The sequence below is a fragment of the Drosophila mojavensis genome, unplaced genomic scaffold (assembly GCF_018153725.1).
Source record: "Drosophila mojavensis isolate 15081-1352.22 unplaced genomic scaffold, ASM1815372v1 contig_231, whole genome shotgun sequence".
NCBI lineage: Eukaryota > Metazoa > Arthropoda > Insecta > Diptera > Drosophilidae > Drosophila > Drosophila mojavensis.
The window spans coordinates 2,181,955-2,203,467 of NW_025318772.1; the positions used below are offsets into that span (position 1 = coordinate 2,181,955).

Here is a 21,513-nt window from a genome sequence, read left to right on the forward strand (position 1 = left end):
AATAATTGAACATTTTCTAGTTTTTAAGTGGCAGACGTAGAATAATACAATTATAATTATAGTACGGCAAAGTATTTTAAATCCAACAGATGGAACAATTATGAGTAACTAGTGTTTAGTAGTTTCAATAATTTACACCACGCCCTAAACAAAATAAAGCGAATGCAAAATATAAACGAATAAAGCTAACAAAATTACAAAATAAACGAAAGCAATAAAAACCTGTAACATTTATGCTTGTAACAAGTTGTAACTATGTTTTAAGGAGCAATTATAGCAATAATGATATACATACATATAAATATATAATTTTCCGAGAAAGTTAATAAACATTAAACGCGTACAAAACGGAGAATAAAACTAAAACAATTTTTCAATTGCATATTTGAAAGCGCGCCAACAGCACCAAAACTCACCCCCAAGTATTGTTGTTAAGTAACTACTAAAAAATTTAGTATTTTACCATATCAAAAAAATAAATTTCGACAAAAATACCAAATATATGTACCAGTGTGGCCATGCGCCTTGAATAATGTTGAAAATACAGCAAGTTGGCATCACTGTTCCGTTTCGAGCTACATTGTAACTATTGTTTTGCATTTGCCAACAATTGTTTGAAATTTTAAACTAAAGCAAAAGTAATCAAACATAAGAACTAAGAATGAGCACCCAATCAGCAATGGCCGACGGTACAGCAACGAAGTCGGCCAATTTCTTTGCGCTACAGGCGGCATTCGAGGTGAGTATCAACAAATGTTGGGAACTGCTGCACCGGCAAATGTAAATTCTTCATTCGTTGCTTGCAGACCGCCCTGGAGCAGGCGATTGCGGAGAATGATGTGGAACAGTTGATCAAAGAGTATCACAGTTTTCGTGCTAATTCCGAGCACGACAAACGCTCGCCCATGGACCAGGCGTTTCGGGAGGTGCTCATGAAGCGCTTGAGCGACGATGTCGAACGCATTGGGGCGCTTGTGCGTCTGTCTGTGGACGCGGCGCGTGCAGAGATTGTATCGAACACAATTCCAGTTGTTTTGCTTGGGGATACCTTCGATGTGGTTACGCTGAACAAGTGTGAGCTCATTTTCAAGTTTGTGGAAGACCTCGTTGAGGTTTGGAAGGAGGAGATCTTCTTTGCGTCGTGCAAGAACAATTTGCTTCGCATGTGCAACGATCTACTGAGACGTTTGTCTCGCACACAGAATACCGTTTTCTGTGGACGCATTTTACTCTTTCTCTCCAAGTTCTTTCCCTTCTCGGAGCGCTCTGGCTTGAACATTGTGTCCGAGTTCAATCTGGATAACTTTACCGAGTACGGTCTGGATAGCAAGGACCACGACGACCTTGATAACAAGGAACTGGAGGATACGGCTGAGGATATACCGCTAAAGATTGACTACGATTTGTATTGCAAGTTCTGGTCGCTACAGGACTTCTTCCGCAATCCCAATCAATGCTACAGCAAAGCACAATGGAAAATGTTTCAAATGGTAAATTACAAAATAACCACCGATTGCAAAGGATAGCTTTAGCGTGTGCTTTATCTAAACAGCACGCCGAGACCATACTGCAGTCATTTTTGAGCTTTAAACTGGAAGATTTACGCCAGAACACCGATTCCAATGGTGCTGCAAATGGTGTCAATGGCTCCAGTGGCGACTCAGGCGCACAAATGATGGATGTAGACGTGGACGATGCTGCAGTCGATGCAGCTGCTTCGATGGCTGTGCGCAAGGAAACGAATTTCTTTGCCAAGTTCTTGACCAACCCCAAATTGCTCGCGCTCCAGCTGTCCGACTCGAATTTCCGGCGTGCCGTATTGGTGCAATTCCTCATACTGTTCCAATACTTGCAGGTCAGCGTCAAGTTCAAAATGTAAGTAGCCAACTAGCCCCACACGCCTGCAGGCATTCAAAGCTTTCATTGATTCTTAGTGACACCTACACCCTGACGAGTGCTCAGTCCGATTTCATCAAGGAGACGGAGCAGCGCGTGTACAAGCTGCTGGAGGAAACGCCTCCGAATGGCAGGCGTTTCGCGCGCACTGTGCAGCATATGCTGCAACGCGAGGAGATGTGGAACAATTGGAAAAACGATGGCTGCAAGGAATTCAAGAAACCCGAGGAGCCAGAGCCCACCGAAGATGAGTCGAAGCCTTCACCCCCAAAACGTGCCAAGCGGCCATTGGGCGATTGCCTGCGCGAAGCGGCACGCAATGGCAAATTCTATTTGGGAAAGTAAGTCCCGCCCGTCCATATGTGCGTTTATATAAATAGATATATCTAATCATTTCATTTATTAGTGACAATCTGACTCGGCTGTGGAACTACTCGCCCGACAATTTGCAGGCTTGTAAGAGTGAGCAGCGAAACTTTTTGCCTCAGTTGGAAACGTATTTGGAGACGCCGTATGACAAGACAGATCCGGCTTTCGAGTGGCGTGCCTTGCGTCTGCTAGCCCGTCAGACACCACATTTTTTCACGTTCGTGACGCAACCATCGTGTAAGATAGCCGACTATCTGGATGTGGTGCGCAAACGTTTGGCGCGCGAAAAGGAGCTGGCTAAGCAGATAAACACCGCAGCAGCGAATGCCTCCGAGCACAACAATGGTTTGGCTGCCAGCAGTGCACCAGCTGAACAGGAGCATGACGCATCGGTAGCATTGCAGGAAACGGAACCAGAGCCCGACCTGGAGGTTGAGGACCCCGAGCCTGTGGTCGAGGAAGCGGACGAGACACCGGCACATGAGAAGCCGCTGATGGTGACAGCCGCCCACATCGAGGAGATAACACCGTTGATAGGCGAGCCCTGGATGAAAGTGGGCAAGAAGATCGGCTTCAGCAATGACGAGCTGCTCTTCTTTCAAATGGAAAATCCCACGCCAGGCGTGGCCTGCATGAAGATGTTGACCAATTGGATTTCAGACGACGACGATGCCACGCTAGAGAACTGGGCCTACATGCTGGAAGGCCTGGAAATGCACAAGGCAGCGGATGCCGTAAAGGCGATCATCGAGCGCGAGAAGGCGGGCAGCACACAGCCACAGCCCCAAGCCGAGGTCCAGCCGGATGCGAACAGCAATGATGTGGAAATACTGTCGGACTAGCAGAGTGAAACAACACGATAAATAATTATTTTTATGCTGTTATATATTCATCGAATCCTTTATCACATGTAATAAACGGGCATAAGTCAATGTCCAAAATCTAGTTAACGATTCCTTACTGGCGGCTGTGGCGGGTTCTTGCGCGGCTTGTTGTGCTCCATTGTGGCACAGCGGGGAATATGGCGCTCGGCGGCCTGCTCATTGAAACGTCTGCCGCAATGCGGGCACTGGATGTAATCGGGATTCTCTGAAGGCGGCGGCGGCGGCAAATCACTGAGTTTGCCGCCACGTGCCAAATGGGCCTGCACCTTTTTGGCAGCCCGTATGGCCTCAATGAATTCCTCGTGCTTCTTGCGCCAGTTGCTCTTCTTAACGCCAGTCTTGAGGCCCTTCTGCTGGGCGGCACTGCTATATGTGGACTGTGAACGACTCAGGTTCGACTTCTGCTGCCCCTTGTTGTACTTCTCGTTGTCTGTGCCCTTCACACGCTGCTTGGCGGCATCGAAGATCTTGCGCTTCGTGTTCATGGTTCGCTGGCACACATCCTCGTGCTTGGCCAGGCGATCGATGTTGAAGTGACGGCCGCAAAAGCGGCACGTTTTTGTACCTTCTGGAGGAGCAGCATCCTGCAAGCCACACGGAACAATGTCAGTATATCTGGTAATATATTCATGGATTAGCTACACTTACCATTTGAATTTTGGTAACTGGAGATTTAGGTTTAACCTAGTGCCGTTTGTAATAATACATGATACAAATGATATAGACTTTGAATGCTCGAGCGTAGCCAAGTCGATGCTAACGTGACTTACCTGACGCCCCTTTGGCGCTGAAACGCGTCCCCTCCCCGACAGTGGAGCCCGTGCGTTGGGCGAGCGAGCAGCTTGCATTGTCGGTGTGGTTGCGGTCGCTGTTGCTGTTCTTGTTGTTGCTGTGGCTGCTGTGGATCTAAAGGTCTTGACCCTGGCGCTGCTTGGGGGCGAGGAATTTGCGCGCATTGGCATCTCCTTCTCCTTCTTGGGTGGCGTCTTGCGTGTTATCACTGGCTTCAAACGATTTGCATGTGTCAGTGTGCCTGCAGCACTATATTTGTTGTTGTTGTTGTTGCTCTTGTTGTTGCTGCTGCTGCTGTTGTTGTTGTTGTTACTGTCACTGGTCAAATTTCGGCCAGAGACTGGCTTCTCTTTGAGGCTCATTGTGGAAAGGCCTTTGGTAATCTGGTGCTGCTGGTGCTGCAGTTGCTGTGGCTGCTGCTGCTGCAGGCTGTGTGTGCGCGTGGAGTCCCCAATGGGCTTGAGCGGATTGCTGCGATCAATGCCGGCACCACGGCGTCTCTCGTCAAACATCTGACGCACTTTGCCATTGCCTATGAGGCGGCTGGTGGCGGCCCTGGGCGACGCAGTAACAGCCTGGTTCAGTTCCTGGCGACGCTGCTCCTGCTCCTCCTGTGTTTTCTGCTGGAAGCGCATCTGCAAGAAATTGCAAAGGGCATTAGTGCAAGTGAATCCACCAGTGACCTGGCTAAGCGGCTGTTACGGGTGCTGAATTGCTGTTGCTGGCGTGATGGGGCGGCAGTTGGCTAAGCGCCTCCACCAGCCGCCTGGCTGCCCATGATTCGTTGAGCTTCAGCGGCATTATGTGATCATGCAGAGAGTCCGACATTAAGTCGTAATAGTCAACGATTACGTCCTCGTCCGGCTGCGACATGCTGCCCATGCATGCGGCTCGTGCGAGGCGCGCGTGTCGACTAAAACCTACGTGGAACTGGACATTAGCCAGTCAGTTAGTTTCCCGAGTGGTAATTAACTGAATGTATGCACGGCTGTATATACAGACATACGTATGTATGTAGGTGTATGTGGCTTCACTCGTTTGTCTATTGAAAGTTCCGATGAGCTAGCCAAACCCACCCAATCGTCCATTAAACTGAATCTGTGTGTGTCCACTTACATGCCGCCAGTACATAAAGCCGCGGGCCACCCGACCCGCCTGCACGAAGCTAACCCTGGCGGCCGTCTTGGTTGGCTTGGCAAAGTAGTTGGGGGTGGCGGGCATGCTGCCTTCCTCAATCCCTGGAGTTGCTGTGGCCAGCCATGGCCAGCCAGCGGACAGAAAGAGGCGCTCCGCCCAGCACAAATCGTTGAAATTGAACAAAATTGTTTTTCTAGGATTGAGCACTTGACAAACTAGCGAGCCAGTTGGCAGTTGTTGTTATTCAATTGTTGTTGCTGTTGCTGTTGCTGTTGCTGCATGCCAATAACAAAAATCAATGACTGCAATGCGACCCCAAGGGTTGCTATGGAGCTGGAGCGGAGGGCGGCCGCTTGGGCTAACAATAAAACCTGTCGGAAACGGGCACGACAGAGAGTGAGAGAGAGAGAGAGAGAAGAGAAAAGGACTATCCAGCAAAGCCATGCAACATTTGTTGCACACTCGAATAACAGGCGAGCAGGCGGCAGGCAAAGCCGCCCGTAAAGGTGACAACGCTCACGGGGTGTATGCCATTCCCCAGGGGTTTTTCCCGACGACACCTGAAGCCGTCCCAAATCAGCGATACAAATCTCGAGCAACAATTTTCGAGCTTGTTTTGTGCCGTTGACGTGAATGTGTCTGTGTGCGTGCGTGTGTGTGTGAAAGGTAGCTGTGTGCCAGTGTGTGTGGGAGGAGGCCTTTGCGTTTGTATGTGTGTGTGTCAACTACTTATTTGACAATGTTGCATGTTTATATAGGGTATTTAAATACGGTATTCTATGTTCATGTATATATACATACAGTCAATATGTAAACGAATTAATGGATATGGATGTATGTGGGTACACCTTGTACTTAAATAATTCCCAAGTATTTAATTAAACGCCCAGTATACAAAATAATATATGAAATATAATGGATTTCGACCAAGATAAGCGAAATGTCAACTGTGCAAGTCTTTTGTCAAGCAATCATCAATGAGAATCTCTAGCAGGCTGCCATAAATATAATTGTTTATTAATCGAATTGGGATAGAGTGATGTCAGACTATCATATCAGGCATTTCAGTATACGAGCACTGAGAGAGCATCAAATGAAGAGAGAGAGAGAGAGAGAGAGAGAGAGAGAGAGAGAGAGAGAGAGAGAAAGTCTTAGCTAAATAACTATTCCTACAACACCTCTATTGTTATTAATTCTTATTTAAACTGTTCGTCATGCCAAATTTGGGAGCTGAACTTAATGGGCTGGGAAACAACTATAACAAGAATCAGCATTGGGGTCCAGTGCCACATAATGAATTTCAAGTCTAGACAAGAAGATCTAACATCAGCTGGCCATGTATGGAGCGCTACGGAAATTGACAGTCACACTGACTGTCGGCCAATCGCCGAAAATTGGGGGCGGAGTATAATTAATGGGCAGTGGATGGAGCTCGGCACGCTTCCTGTCAAACTCGGCGAACTTACCCGCATTTGTGCCAGCCTTGAGGTTGGGTAATTAGAGGCATCTTGTGACGCCATCACCAAATAAAGCCTGTTCTCCCTCTCTCTCTGTCTCTCTCAAAGCTGAGTCTCAACGGAGGCTGGTGTGGGCAGCAGCAGTCGGCGAGGGAATCGGCGCTGACGATGACGCGGCACAGCTGCTTGGTTTGGAGTGTAGACCCGGCTTAAGCTCAGCGGTGAGTCACGCACAATCGTCTATGAGAGTCTTGGAGTCTTGCGTTGCGCTGTGCCTAAAAATAGCTGTAAAACAAAGCCAAAAAACAAGAGAATTTTGAGTAAGCTGAGCGGCATTTGAGCGCTGTTAGCTCTGAGCTGTAGCTGTGCATGTGCGCCAGGAGGCGTCAAGGCAATTGTTGTCGCGTGGGCAGCCCATCTGGAAGTCGAAGATCAAGCGAGATCGAAGCTGGAAGCCGTACCCAGTTGCTGGCAGCCTTCGCTCGTATCGTGGGCCGTGGGCCGTCTGCGACATTCAGTTGCTCCAAAAATGGGCTGCTCAATGAGCAAACTAATTCAATTGAGTTTGATTCGCTTACCGAATTGAATGAACTACGGTTAATACTCCTCGCTGGCCTCACATACATGCATACATGCATACATACAAACATATGTATGTGCGTGTGCGTATAGGTATATTTATTTCTATATATATATGTATATATGTATATGCTCCGCATAAGCGCGTGAACGAGTGCCAATAGAACCTTGCTCCTGTTTCAAAGCGTTGCTGGGTACAATTTAAGAGTCGAATTTCCTAATAAACTGCTATTGAGGTGATATATAAAGCTCCCGAAATATAATCATGTCAAGTTTCTGCTTGCTTCCGAATTTAATAATTTCCTTATACTGTTTTTTAAAGACTTCTGTAACGAACCGGATACTTTTACAGTTTAGTCGGAGCCCACTAAGAAGCGACTTTGAAAGGCGAAACTTTCAATGAAATGAAATGGCACACTTTAATGATCATATTTAAATAATAATGCGATAAGCTGCATATAAATAAATTTTCTGATTTACATAAAACTGATTTGAAAGCTGTTAGCCCAGATCTCTGACATTGCCTAAACTCTAAGATTACACACAGATATCGTATGCAATGAGATAATCTTCGATGAAAAGCAAACTAATTTGATTTATCCCACACGCTTGGCTTAGGGCATTCAGTAGTCGGCATTGCCGCCCACGGTGAGTACACAAAGCAATTAATTTATGTTTATTTTTTGGCACACGTTCGAAACTAACAGTTTGTGTGAGTGTGTGTATGTGTGTGTGTGTGTGTGTGCTTTGAGGTGTTTTATGTGTGTTGGCATTCGGCTGCGGCAAGTGCTTTGATTTGCATAACTTTGAAGCTGAAGCAACTTACCTATGCGCTGACTCTTGTTGAGGAATGTTTGCTATAGGGAAAGACAGGCAAATGTATGCACTCACACACACACACTGACACACACACTAACAGGGCTTCAGCCTGCTGGTCAATTCACGTCAAATGCCACTCGAGTTTATTGACACAGTTCAACGTTGGTTCGACTTTATAATGCATGCCTTTTGAAAGTGGGACACAGGACAGCGTCAGCTGGTCAAGCTGACAGCGGGCCTCTGCAATCACGCATACGTCGCGTGTGCCCGAGCCAATATGCTAAACTGGCTAACTGGCTAACTGGCTAAATCTGTGCCACTCGTCGGCCGGCTTGGACTGTTTGCTTAGAAGCTTGTACGCTGACTGAGACAAAGATTGCGGCCGCACACAAAGCCAGCTAGCTAGCCAAAGCCAAAGCCAAAGCCAAAGCCAAACGGTTAGCGTCAGTCGAACAAGTTGTGAGCAGCTGCAGGCAGTGACTGAGGCAGCGACTGAGGCAGAGCCAACCGAGTCGCCGAGAGTGCACTGATCGCTGTCGATGACGCGACACTCTCAACGTATGTGGATGGCGTGTCCAGTGGGCGTGGCACGCTGTACATCTGTTGCAAATAATATAAAATACTTAAATGAAACGAAGTTTTTGTTAATCCACAAATATATATACATATATTTATCGCTCGATTGTTACTGCTGTTCATTTTCTGTTCTTTGGTATATGAAATCAACGTTGACTTATCAACGTTTCTTTAAGTTTTTGGTTTTTGTTTGTTTTTGTTTTCAGTTTCAACTTTAATTCTCTATCAACTTGTTGCTCACATCGCAAAGCTCGTCTGGGTGCTTGAGTACATATTAGGAAGTGTTTCTCTAAACCAACCTAAATCATAATAATTAATCATAAATTACTTTTGTGAGCTGACGCTCGTACCCCAGACAGAGAGCTGTCTGATATTCTAAGTGACCTGGCACCATCGTTAACAAATTCATATAAATTGCGTCTATTAGCATGGGAGTGCACTCAGTCAGGGTATTTGAACTTCAATAAGTTATGCTTGCCTCCACACTCATATTGCTCGCATTGCGTTTCTCTTCTCATCATTTGTTTATATAACAATTATTATTCATTACATTTCTGTTGTTTAGCTTTTACTGCGGTTTTGAAACCTAATATGTTCGCGTTTTGCCTTGCGTTTTGTTTACTTATTTCATTTTTTATATTATTTCTTTTTTGAGCGAATTTTCATAAGTTTGTTTCTCTTTAACAATTTTATATATATACATGCATACATATATATCCCATGAACTAATACAACGCATGTGTGAGCTCTCTTCGTGGTCTTAGCGAATCACTTAATAACTCTTCAAAATATATATATATATATATATATAACTTCATTTTCTTTGACTCAAATGCGAGTTCATGAGTTTTCGTGCGTTTTGCCAACATTTTGAAACTGACTTTTCTGCTTTTCTTTTTTATTTGAATTGGTTTCTTTTTTTTAAATACATTCAAATATGCGTTTTTTTTTTTTTTTTTTTTTTTTTTTTTTTTGTATATATACTGGATTAAAAATATAGACACCGTGTACATTCATATAATTTATTAGATTACAGATATCGTTTTACCATTGTCTTGCTCTGTCATAGTCGTAATTGTAAACATGGCAATACCAACAGCAAAAGACTTTTCAAGTGTAGGGGATCGTGTCTCCAATATGAAAAGCTAATGTATATACATACATACATGCTATATACATACATATATACGTTTGTATTTTCATTTGAACTGTAGGTAGTGTGTTGTATGTGTGTGTGAATTATTAACAATTTACGATCTTATTTAGTTTACTATAGGCTCTCTGAGGTTCTCTATAGGATTTCTTGCGTGTGGTATTGTTTTGTATACTGTGTATATAAGCTGCTTACATTGTCTAGTGCTGTGTGTATACATTTGTATTATTTGTATTTTGCTAAAATCGAATACAAACTTTACAGCGCTTACAAATACAATTAAGAATTCAATTATAAATACACACGCACATGCATAGCATTCGAAGCCAATTACTTACACTAAATCAATGACACGGCAACGTCAACATCAAATTCAATCTTTTTTTTTTTTTGTTTTGTTTTTTTTTTTTTTTTTTTTTTTTGTAGCAACATCAACAGCAGTGTCAGCTGATAATCAACAAGAACTACTTATTATTTGTTTCATATAACATGCGAACCATGCCATGGCCCAGGAGTCGAATACGCAATGTCACAGACATACGCAAAGCTGACCCAAAGCAGAGGCTCGCATCATTCTGCTCCAATCAATTAATTGTCTTTCTATTTCATTTGCCTTTCCCAAGACAAACACAATATACAATATATATGTATATATACAATATATATATGCATATGTGCATATGTCTGAAGATTCATCATTTTACTCAGTTCAACTATGTTGCATCTTTTCCGAGTTACAAATCATAAACTTTGGCCTTTCGAAAATCATTGGAAATGCATATTTGACGTGTACAAGTGATCTACAAAAAAATTTACATTTATCTAAAATCATTTTTTCTCTTTACATATATATATATATATCTTTTTTTTTTTTGTTTTTTTTTTTTTTTTTTGGCGTGTTTAATAAACATTATAAAATATGCTTGGCAATAAATAAAGACCGGAGGACTAATGTACAATTTCTATGTACGTATACAAATACATACATACATATATATATATCCAAGTACTCTATATTTAAAACCCGACTTTGGACCTTCTCAATAAACGGTTGTCACTTAGTCACGGAGTTCTTGTGCGATGCTTGCGGCTACTTTAAGATGCTTCTATGCTAGATGCTTTCTAGTACAGTTGCCACAAAAAACTCCTGCCATCGACCCGATCAATTTCCATATCAAGTGCAAGGCATCGAAATCGATATCGTTATCAAGCACTATTATGTATTCTTGCTACTCTTCCTAACCAAACGCAAGTCAATGCAAAGCCTATTAGATTTGTAATATGTTTTAACTTCATTCTTTATATCCGTGATTGTCGAAGTTGGTTTTGTGTTGACTCTTCTTCTTCTTATATCTTCATTTTATATATTTTGCCTATTGATTTATTTATTTATTTATTTTTTTTTTTTTTTGGTATTCAAGTTATTCATAAATTGATGAATTGATGCAATTTTTCGTCGCTTCCTTTTCCTGCCACGCATCGCTTGACTTTCACACTGAATTTCATTTCGCTCACACTTCAGACTACAAGATAACGCTGACGATAGGCTCGTACTACCATAAGCATATCGGCCAGCTGTCGCCAGTTTGTACTACTACAATACATAATATAGATACTTTTCTAAACAATTTAAAGCCAACATTCAATGCGCTCTAATTTAACGTCTAAACGACAATTGCTTAAGTCTTTTAGTCTACATTATTTTGTGATTTTTTTTTTTGGTTTTCATTTTTTTCTATTACAATTTTTTTTTTTTGCTTTTTATTACATTCACATAACATTTATATATATAATTGTATTTTCTTTATTAATTTATGTTTCTTTTTTTGGTATTAATTTACCAATCTCTTGTATGTTGAGATGTTGTTTGACTAAAGCTTCTGTTACCTATGCAAGCACGTGGCTTGGGCTTTGGTTGTAGTTTGTTTGTTTATCTTTTGGCTGTGTTTATTGGCTTTTGTCGACTCCAGGAATTGTGTGCTAGACACACATACGTAAGTACATATCCGTGTGTTGGTTAAAGTGTGCACATGCAGATGTTAGGCAATGGCTACTACCACCCTACAGAGAAGCCGCACACTTATTATTTGTCATTATCTGAGACACAAAATGGGAGAGAGAGAGACCGAGAGAGAGTGAGAGAGAGACACTCTGCTTTTCTGGTTACCCGTAATATCAAACATTTTTTCTTGACTTATCTTGTTTTCGTTTTGTTTTTAACATTTTGTATTTTTTTTTTTTTTTTTTTTTTAAATTTTCAACACTATGAATACCTGCACAAATGTTTTGTTTCATTTTGTATTTGTCTATGTAAATATATGTATTTGGTTTTCAACAATTTTTAATTAAATTTCTATGTTTTCTGTCCATAAAGACACAACTATTCTATCATTACATCTCTTAATATTCTTGTTCAAGGTTTCCGTAGCGGCGTTTTTTGTGCACTTGTGCACAAAAATGTTCAAAATTTGCAAAAATTTTTTTTCATTTTATTTTTCTAAACCCCTTAAAGGTTTATGTTTGTTTGTCGAAAATTACCCTAGTGTGAACTGTGATGATGTGAACTTTTTTGGTGAGTTTGGAATGACCGTTTCATTAATCTGATATTAGGAATAAAAGCGCCTGACATAAACAAAAAAGTTAAAAAATTCTTAGAATTGGAAGTCAACAATAGATAACAGAAAAATATCAGTTGATGGGAAACGTTAATTGTATCTTAGAGATTCTTAATTTAATCAAAATATTTAATTCCTAACATCGAGATCTACGGCACGTTTTTGGTTTTTGCAACTTAAAAAATGAATTTATGTGTGTTTTTTGTTGTATCTTATACGTATTTTTTGAATATATATATATATATATATTCATAACAATATACACTTGTAAACTTCTATACAAACTATTTTTAAATACGAACTCAACTCATTATCGTTACCCCTCGCAGTGAGTGACTTTAGCAGGATGCTAATAGAACCACTATGTAACGAGGATAACGATTTCATTGCAATGGAAAACCTATTTAAGATGAGATACTATAGGTATCGATCATAATCGATAATTATGGCATCTCCAAGAGACTGAACTTCATCGGGAGATTCAGCTCGAAATGGAGCGGCCTGCAAAGGACAGACCTGAAATCATAAATAGAGGTTTGATTCGATATACGTACATTTTTTTTCTTCTTCATTTTCTTTGTGTATATTTGTATAATTAATGCTAATACTATATTATTTGTTTGTTAATATTTTATCAGTACGGGTGGGCTGGTGTTATTTAGTTTTTTCAAACTGGCCTGGGTGTGCTTGGATTATTCATATGAATATGAATTCTTACTAGGATTAACTGTGTATATTTCAATAACCTGGTTTTCCTCTTGCCTGATGTTAGTTCCATTACATTCTATAGTATATCTATAGATAGTAGAATACAAAAGTGTGCTATGTAGCCATAGACAGTATATTCCACTCAGCTCCGAATAACTATCAGTTTCGGTTAATGACCTTAATACTAAATTATAAAAATATTATAAAATGCAGATGCGTATTCTGGATGAGATAATGGAGAGAGAGAGAGAGAGACATAGAGAGAGAAAGTTTAAAAAAAAAAACTGATAAAAATATAGTTTTGTACCATTTTGTTTTTTTGGAGTCATTTGATTTGCACGAAATTGTTGCATACTTTTGGGTACCAGGCAGCTCATGGAATTCTCTCGCTTTCGCTTTGTGGGTGCTGCCAGCATGCTGACTGCATGAGTGCGGATATGTATGACATTAATTAGGTTTATAATTTGGACACACACACTCGCCCTCCCAAAACCCACACAGCTGGCAATTAATTGTTCTCTTTGACTTTAATTCAATGTGCTGCGCTCGCAAGCTGGAGCTTAACTTTCCAATTGGATGCAGCTCGAGCTCGCTAATTGGCAAGCTGGCAACAATAACACGCACGGCTCCAAACTCCAAACTCAATTAACAGAGCCACGCAGATGCTGCGCCGCCATACAGACCAGATGGATGCACCACGTTGCGTATGCGCGATGCGTTTGTGTGTGTGTATATATGGGGGCATACATACACAAATGCATATATAGATATATGTTTATGTACGTCATGGAAAACACAGACAAGTACATATACATACACACACACACACACACACATATGTATAAACAGCTCTGTCGATTACCGCCGCCAAACAATAAACAATAATAAACAATAATGAGAAATAAAAAATTAGCACAGGTAAATTTGCGAAGGTGTTGGCGACTTATCAATTCTTGGATGAGTTCCAACGTTGGCCACGCTGGCAAAGAGTTAGAGATAGTGTAGAGATAGTGTAGCTTGGGGGGAAATGGAAGCGTAGTGTTCAAGTGGATAGATTTAAAATATAAAATCGCCACAGTCCATGGCATAGTCAAAGTCCTCGCCGCCCAAATCGTCGACGCCCGACGAGTGAAAGTCAAAGCCGCCAATGTCTGTGTGATAGATGGCGCCGCTGCACGAGTTCTCCACGAGATTCGTGCAGTGTGTGGTTGGGAGTGCGTGCAGTGTGAAGGTGTCCTCGCACTGCGACCAGGTGAGGCCGCCGCTCCAGACGCCGTTGGGCAACGTGGCCCAGCCCCAGCCGTGTCCCCAGGGCAAGGCGCAGGCCAGCGATGCCTTCGAGTCCGACTTCTTGCTCAATATGGCCACGGCCGCATCGCTTTTGATCAGCGGATTCTGATTGTGGAGCATTCGCTCTGTGGTCAAGGCCGCTGAGGAGCTGCGATGATGCCGACTGGTCTTGTGGGCCACCGACTTGCGCTGCTTCACCTCAGAGTTGGTGGGCGCTGTGGTTGACAACATAGCGTCGTGCGCTTAAGGATAATATATGGGCATGCTGTGGGATCATAATACTTACGTCTTATTCGCACCAGTGGACGACGCAATACATTCATCAGCTGGGGCTTATCCACGACCAGTTCGATTTGCGGCGGCGGCGGCAAGGTTTTGGTTATCGCCTCAATCCAATCGCCCACCTCCTGCTCCGACTTGGCCAGCATCCAATAGACCTTGGATCGCTTACGCCGCGACCCAAGTGCAATTAGCTGCGACACACTGACGCCATTGGGCAACGGCGGACGACGCGGAACTTGCCCAGTCCAATGGGCTATGGCCAGCATCTCTGGCGCTTCCTTGACCAACACCTTGCCGGTTGGTGCCGAGCGACCTGGCTCCGTAAACCAGGCCATGGTGGAGTCATCGTACAGTATAACCCATTCCTCTGACCACCGATTCCACAGCATTTGTTCTGGAAATTCATTTCAATTGGATATTTATTGATATTTCTTCGACTCAGATTTGATGCAAACGAAATTGTGGTTTTTACTCTATCCACAGCAAGTAGATATATTTCATGCAAATGCAATTTTATTGACTCTAGCCAGTTTGAAAAAAGTGGTATTGACGTTAATAAAAAGTGGCAAAAAAAAGAACATTTATTTTAACCAATAAAAAACAGAGAGCTGGCTGCAATCTGAATGCACTCTGAGTGCAACTCGTGTCGGGGTAAATTTATAATTGATATTCGAGGCATTTCTGGAAACTCGTGTGCTGTGCGTGTTCCATGTGAGACTCAATTATGCATTGTCTGAATGGATTAAGGCTAATTGGATCAGCTTTCAATTTACTGGCAAAACTTTTGTTTATAACAAGACAATGCAATTTCATGTATATGTATAAATGGGTATGTATATATCTGTACAGATATTAAATTGGATTTCCATGAAAACCGACTTTGGATGAATCCAACTGCAATTGCCCACTCGAACCAGACTAGATACAGTTCGCACCGCATCGCATCTATAGCTCTTTGTCCCACTCAATGAACAAGCTCTGAGAAATGGATGCAGCCTGTGCACTGTACTGAGAGTCTTTAGCTGCGCCATATATAATATTTATATAATACACCTATACATATATATATTTTTATTTATTCGATTAATTCTAAGCTGCTTAAAGGCATATCCTGGCACAGCACACGCCTAGCCATATCCTTGCTTCGCTTCTATTGTGTGGCGCATAACAATGGCGCCACAGGTAAACTTTGAGCTTTTCATTTCATTGAATTTTGCATAGCAACAGTGTGCGACAACAACAATGACTAGAATGCAAAATATTACTCACTTTTGTAGCGCAGAAGGTAGCCGCCTTTGATTTGCTTGCCCGCGCTCTCTGCAAGAGGAGAATGAAATCAAAATGAAATATTTGCAATAAAAATGGAATCCGATTGGAAGTTGAATTGAATTGAATTGAAAGTTGTCAAAGCCAATTGCAGTCAGTGCCCGCTGACCTTCAGGAAGCCAATCTGGACGCGTGCAGGACGGTTTCTCCCATAGAGAGTCACACTAAATGACAGAGTGTGAAACACTGATAAAGATGAAATTCGAATTTCCATTCTATTCTATTCATTCGACAGCAGCACAGCCACCCCTTGGCACTCTTTATCTAGCAATTCCTGCTGGGAACATGCATAAGCTCTCTTTCTCTCTCTCTCTCTCTCTCTCTCTCTCTCTAATTAAGAAAGTTTATTAAGCCCCACGCGTGTCGTAATTGACAAGCTCGTTGCCAGCGCAGCAAACTAATTAACGTGACGATGATGGATCGGCCATTGCAGTGCTCCATTTTCAATGTCACAGTAATTGATGCATTCACAGAAAAAAACAGAATTTCTACCGAATGCAGCACAACGAATCTGTATGCTGTGCGCATATCGTGTGAAAGTCAATTATTCAGAGTCTGAGTGGATTACTGCATACGCCAGGCTAATTGGATCAACGCTCCTTTTAATGGAAAACTGCTGTAGCAACGGTGTGAATGCTGCATGAATATATTCATACAGATTCAGAGTCAGATGCAAATGAAAAGTCTGATGCAGAGTGAGTATTCTACGTTATGCACCCAGTATGGCTCGCATAAGAAATGCACAGCTCTAAGCTCAGAGAATTCTCATAATTCCTTCATGTATTGTGCGCCTTGCCATGCCAATTAGCCGACTTTATGAACTGCAAATGAGTAAGTGGAAAGCGAACCATTACAATGGGCGTGGGCGTGGACGTGGGCGTGGGCGTGGGCTCATTGAGTGTGCTTAACCACCGAGCCATTGAATGGTTGTTATAGATTGTCAATGCAAAAGCGCTGACAGTGCAATTGAAAACGACTTGAGGCTGTACTTGAGCTAACCCCAAACGAAATGCAGACGATGTTAGATATAGTACACACATACACACACACACACATACCACACATATATGTACATGCATATCTGCATATCTGTACTTCTCATATGCACATGGGGGCAAGTGTCGACTGCGTGGGATACAGAGAGACCCAAAGTGGTTTGGGCTGGGGCAACAGAAGAACTAGGTCGCCGAAGGACACTGGGTGGCCTGGGCCAGCTGCAACAGCAGCAACAGCAACAGCAGAAGCAGCGGCAGTGAAGCAGACAGTCAACTGACAAAGGACATGCCGGACTGCGGACAACGGACAACGGACAACGGACAACGGACATCGGACAACGGACATGGTGTGTGCCACTTCAGTGCACGCATACAACCGCATTCATATTTCGCAGCCCACATTCCCATCTAAAGTGACAAAGCAACAGAAATTGCAAGTGGCTGCAACAGACGATGACGACGACGACGACGACGTGGACGACAACGAAGTGGACGGCGTGGGCAAGGACGCAGGCTCAGACGACACACGGCAGCAAAATCAACTTGTACATAATTGTTGCAGCCGACTGTGGGCGATGGCGAGCCATGGGCGGTGGCGAGGCGTGGGCGGTGGGCGGTGGACGATGGGTGATGGGTGATGGGCGGTTTGTGGTGGCATGGGGAAACGTTGCAGCTGCTATATACTTGCATGATTTATGCATGTGAATGCTTTCAACCCACCAACAACGGCGCTGTCAGCGCCAGGAGCGCCAGTCAAGTTGGTTGCCTAGTGGATTCGTTTAACTTGCAGTAACACATAAGTGCAGCAGGCGGGTGGCAAGCAGCTAGGTGGTGCTGGTGCTGCTCGCTGCCTGATTGTTGTCTGTGTTTATGTGTGTGTCTCTCTGCGTGTGTGAGTGTGTGTGCGTATGTGTGTGTGTGTATTTGCGCTGGCGCTGTTTTAATGATTTAATGCAGTTTATGTGCTTGGCCCAATGGGCGTGGCAATGCCACTGGCGCTGATTTCAGCATAATAACTGCGACGCTGATTCCCACTTAATAAGATGGGGCGGGGCAGAGGCGGGCGTATGTACTTACATATGTCCATAATGAGCAGGTCAACAATGGGACCGCAGCGACAGATAGAGAATCGGAAGCAGAGAGCTAAAGCCAGAGAGAAATACACTGCAAAACGGCGAGAGAGTGGGAGAGACAGATAGAGCGAGAGCGACCGAATGAGTGAGTGAGAGTGAGAGAGAGAGAGAGAGAGAGGGAGAGCGCAAAAGAGAAAGATAGAAAGAGAAATATATAGAGTGGCCCACGCACACCCACACACGAGCACTCAAGCACACTCACACACACACACACACACACACACACACATGCACACGCACAGTGCTGTGCGTCTGTGTTCGACTTCATTGAGGAAAATCGTTGCCAGGCCCACGCCGACGAGCAGCCAGGTTATTTTTTTTTTTTTTTTTTTTTTTTTTTGCAAAAAACGAGTTCAAGGGTTTGCGAGAAAATGGGGACAGCCACACTCACACACACACACACTTATATATATGGACTGTTGGGGCTGTGACTGTGGCTTAGACTTAGGCCAACTTATTTCAACTTACCCAAGTCATGCATTTGCTGAGATGTTGTTGAGGAGTCCTCGCTTCTCGGCTTCACCTTTTTGCACATGGAGAACATGTTGATAGTGTGTGTGTGTGGTCTTTGTTGATTTGTCTGTGATCGAGGTGGCGGTGTTTGTTTCTCTTTTGTTGTTGGCTGTGATTAGATTGGCAGCTTCGTTATAGGTTAATTGATAGCTAAAGCAGTTCAAGTGCTGATTGATGGTAAGTGGGTGACTAGATGGGACGCAACGTTTGCTTCATTAGCACTTCAAATGGACTCCGGCTCGGATTTCTACACAATAAAATACAAAGAAGTGATGTCAGCAACACCCGCACACACGCACACACACACACACACACACACTTACTCACATCGACAGGGAGAGAGCCGTTGTCGTTGCCGTTGCCGTTGCGAGTATCCTTCAGTTGTTGCCGGGAAGAGCATAGAAAATCGCGCGTTTTCCGTTCTGAAAGTTATTGCAAGCTCACAGGCACGTCAATACACACATACAAACAGACAGACACACACAGAATAAGACACAGAAACACATTTGAGTACACAAATGTGTGTGTGTTTTTTTTTTCGATGGTTAACGTTGCTTTCACTTTCGTTTCGCCGTTCAGGTCTCCTAGTCGCTGGCGTTTGTGCTGTTGTTGTTGTTGTTTCTGTTACTGTTGTTGTTGTTGTTGTTGTGGATGTTGTTTTGTCGAAAGTGCCAGCAACGCCTTCTCTAGGCCTAGATGGTATTGGCCCTGTGTCTGCTATCAATCGCTGGTGATGATCGAATGGGGTCCTGCCCCAGCCTCAAATCAACTGTCCAGTTGCGGTTTCTTCTGCACTTATCTCTGGCCCGCTCTCCGGGGGTCCGGAGTTGATCAGGGTCCGGCACTCCGGCCAGGCATCCGCGATGATTAACCAATGCGCCTCTCTCCTGCTGGCCGTCAATAAAATCGCACTCGCAGTGTGAAACAGAATGCGTTGCTTCAGCTTCGACTGTAGAGCTGCTGATACTGTTGTTGTTCTTCTTCTCCTCCAATTCCACTGAGTGCCGTTTGCCACCACAATTGCTTCAGTTTCTGCTGCTGCTGCTTCCTCCCTGGAGCTGATTGCCTGCTGTAAACTTTGGCTGGGCTTCCACCGCTGTCGCACTTCTGTCTGATTGAACGGTCGAAACTCGACTAACAGACGCTGCTCGTCGCGAGGCGCAGGTAAACTATGTCCGACTGCGCTGCCAGCAGCAGCAGTGCCAGCCGAGTCCTTGCCGAGTCGTTCACGAAGCGGCGTTGAAAGCTCTCGTTTAAGGACTAGGACAACACAAACATATACAAACGCGTAGGCTGGGGGCGGGACGGCTTTCGCTGCTATGCTGCTGCTTCTTCTGCTGCTGCTGCTGTTCGTGTCCTTCAACGTCCTACAGCAACAACATATTGCGATGCGTCGAAAGGCCGACTCCACTGGCGGCAAAACGGCAAACGGCCCGCCAAACAGATGACAGCAGACAACAGTTAGCATCCCAACAGCCGAGCAGCCCAGCAGCCCAGCATCCCAGCATCCCAGCATCCCAGCAGCAGAGAAGCAGAGCAGCACGCAACTGCTGCGTCACTTTCACTCATCCTAGTTCTCACTTTCGATGAAGCTGAAGCTTTATGCTTGCTGTTGCTCGGTGCTCTCTGTCTCTCAGTCTCTATTCCGTTCTCTCTCTCTCGGTAGCTCTCTCTCTCTCTCTCTCTCTCTCTCTCTCTCTCTTTCCCATTCAATGCTTAACTGGCGCTCTCCTGTGTTAGTAGGTTATGTGCACACATAGCTCTGTACATAATGTATGTGGAAATTCGTACTTGCAGTTGTCGTCGTCCGCGTCGTCGTTGTCGTCCTCCCCCATGTTGTCGTCGCCATCGTCTGTCACCGTTGTCTTTCACTTTCGGTGTTCATGTTTTTGGGCAAAACACAAGTGTGAATCGGGGCGGTAGGCGTTGTGGGCGGGGCGGGCCGCGTATCTGGAGTCGGAGCTGGGTATCGGGTATCGGGTTGGGTCGCTATCGCATCTATTGTGCGCGCCACCACAGGCAGCATCTGCTCGGAGTCTGTTTTTCCCAGTGATAATCGGTAATAATGCGTTGTGTCACTATTCAAATGGACGCCCAGTGAATAAACAGCTTTTGCTACAGTTGAAGCACTTTATTCACTGAGCCAACGTGACACTCTTATTTACTCACAATTAGATAAGTAGGTGAACATACTGAATCGAAAACATATACATATATCATGTACGACTTCCATAACGAACTATTCGCATTGAAGACTTTCTTCTGTAATATATTGATTTCCTTTTATTGGTTGTGAAGAAGCAGCAAACTTTTCTATTTTAATTTAATGAATATGTACGTTATTCCCAGCAATCATGTTCGACAAACACAATAAAAGCACACTGAGTGTACATACATACACACATATGCAAGTGCTCTGCTACCTGCGCAGTTAACGCAGTTGCTGCGCTTGGGCTGCATTTTGGGCTTTGCTGAGGGAAATTTATTATTGAATAACTTTTTTCTAGGTATACTCCTTATATATTTTCAGAGTGTAATATGTCTAATTTGTTAATTTTAAAGGGGGTTTAAATCTCTTGATTTTGAGGGATTAGAGCGAGGCCTAAAAAATCCAATTAAATGTTGATAATTATTATTCATATATACCATAATATGGAAACATAAAGATCTATCTATAATAATTATTATCTTCTCTATTTGCCAACTGAAGCTGTAAGATTGCATTTATTTATATATAGATGGACGAAAGAATTATTAATCAATTAGTACATATTCCAGCCTATGTTTCGAATATATTTACCCTGACAATCTACAAAAGCAATCGAGAAAGCTTAAAGTTATATACGTCAGAGAGGATAGTTGAGCTGGTTGACTTACCCTGAAGTATCCTAGCCCCATTTCGGTGGGGAACTAAGAAGACTTGCCCTTTGTGGCCCACCTGCCCGTTCCAGGTGTTGCACAGTGTAACATGTGGTCACCGAAAATCTCA

At 43.6% G+C, this 21,513-nt stretch overlaps 3 protein-coding genes across 7 annotated transcripts; 1 reads left to right on the forward strand and 2 right to left on the reverse strand.

Moving 5' to 3' along the window:
• The first annotated feature begins 542 nt into the window (after positions 1-542).
• Positions 543-3,210, forward strand: LOC6574691 (THO complex subunit 1). Its single transcript, XM_002000686.3, has 5 exons — positions 543-739; positions 807-1,490; positions 1,553-1,875; positions 1,935-2,237; positions 2,303-3,210. Exons 1-5 carry the CDS (start codon positions 662-664, stop codon positions 3,105-3,107), a joined length of 2,193 nt encoding a protein of 730 aa, XP_002000722.1. The 5' UTR covers positions 543-661; the 3' UTR covers positions 3,108-3,210.
• LOC6574692 (zinc finger C2HC domain-containing protein 1C) lies at positions 3,133-8,329 on the reverse strand. 3 transcript variants are annotated; one of them, XM_015167593.3, is made up of 5 exons: positions 7,941-8,329; positions 6,545-6,820; positions 3,920-4,576; positions 3,798-3,833; positions 3,133-3,733 (listed from the first exon to the last, which is right to left on the reverse strand). In XM_015167593.3, the coding sequence occupies exons 2-5, from the start codon at positions 6,596-6,598 to the stop codon at positions 3,212-3,214; spliced, it is 1,269 nt and encodes a 422-aa protein (XP_015023079.1). In that variant the 5' UTR covers positions 6,599-6,820; positions 7,941-8,329; the 3' UTR covers positions 3,133-3,211. The 3 variants fall into 3 exon arrangements, with proteins under 3 accessions (XP_015023079.1, XP_002000723.2, XP_043863941.1); XM_002000687.4 differs by lacking the exon at positions 7,941-8,329 and adding an exon at positions 7,114-7,474; XM_044008006.1 differs by lacking the exons at positions 6,545-6,820; positions 7,941-8,329 and adding an exon at positions 4,644-4,829.
• A 1,155-nt stretch (positions 8,330-9,484) lies between these two features.
• LOC6574693 lies at positions 9,485-19,672 on the reverse strand. Of its 3 annotated transcripts, none has more exons than XM_032728042.2 (5): positions 18,852-19,672; positions 18,480-18,771; positions 15,827-15,874; positions 14,562-14,951; positions 9,485-14,517 (listed from the first exon to the last, which is right to left on the reverse strand). In XM_032728042.2, the coding sequence occupies exons 2-5, from the start codon at positions 18,553-18,555 to the stop codon at positions 14,042-14,044; spliced, it is 990 nt and encodes a 329-aa protein (XP_032583933.1). In that variant the 5' UTR covers positions 18,556-18,771; positions 18,852-19,672; the 3' UTR covers positions 9,485-14,041. The 3 variants fall into 3 exon arrangements, with proteins under 3 accessions (XP_032583933.1, XP_015023080.1, XP_002000724.1); XM_015167594.3 differs by having other exon boundaries at positions 18,848-19,672; XM_002000688.4 differs by having other exon boundaries at positions 9,485-14,490; positions 18,848-19,670.
• Between the last annotated feature and the right edge of the window lie 1,841 nt (positions 19,673-21,513).

Coding starts and splice junctions, on each gene's coding strand:
- LOC6574691 (XM_002000686.3), top strand. CDS start 662: ATGAGCACCCAATCAGCAATGGCCGACGGTACAGCAACGAAGTCGGCC. Junction 740..806: donor CGCTACAGGCGGCATTCGAG/GTGAGTATCAAC, acceptor CGTTGCTTGCAG/ACCGCCCTGGAGCAGGCGAT. Junction 1,876..1,934: donor GTCAGCGTCAAGTTCAAAAT/GTAAGTAGCCAA, acceptor ATTGATTCTTAG/TGACACCTACACCCTGACGA.
- LOC6574692 (XM_044008006.1), bottom strand. CDS start 4,823: ATGGGCAGCATGTCGCAGCCGGACGAGGACGTAATCGTTGACTATTAC. Junction 4,577..4,643: donor GCAACAGCAATTCAGCACCC/GTAACAGCCGCT, acceptor AATTTCTTGCAG/ATGCGCTTCCAGCAGAAAAC. Junction 3,734..3,797: donor CAGTTACCAAAATTCAAATG/GTAAGTGTAGCT, acceptor TGTGGCTTGCAG/GATGCTGCTCCTCCAGAAGG.
- LOC6574693 (XM_032728042.2), bottom strand. CDS start 18,555: ATGTTCTCCATGTGCAAAAAGGTGAAGCCGAGAAGCGAGGACTCCTCA. Junction 15,875..18,479: donor TCAGCAAATGCATGACTTGG/GTAAGTTGAAAT, acceptor CTCCTCTTGCAG/AGAGCGCGGGCAAGCAAATC. Junction 14,952..15,826: donor CTACCTTCTGCGCTACAAAA/GTGAGTAATATT, acceptor ATGAATTTCCAG/AACAAATGCTGTGGAATCGG.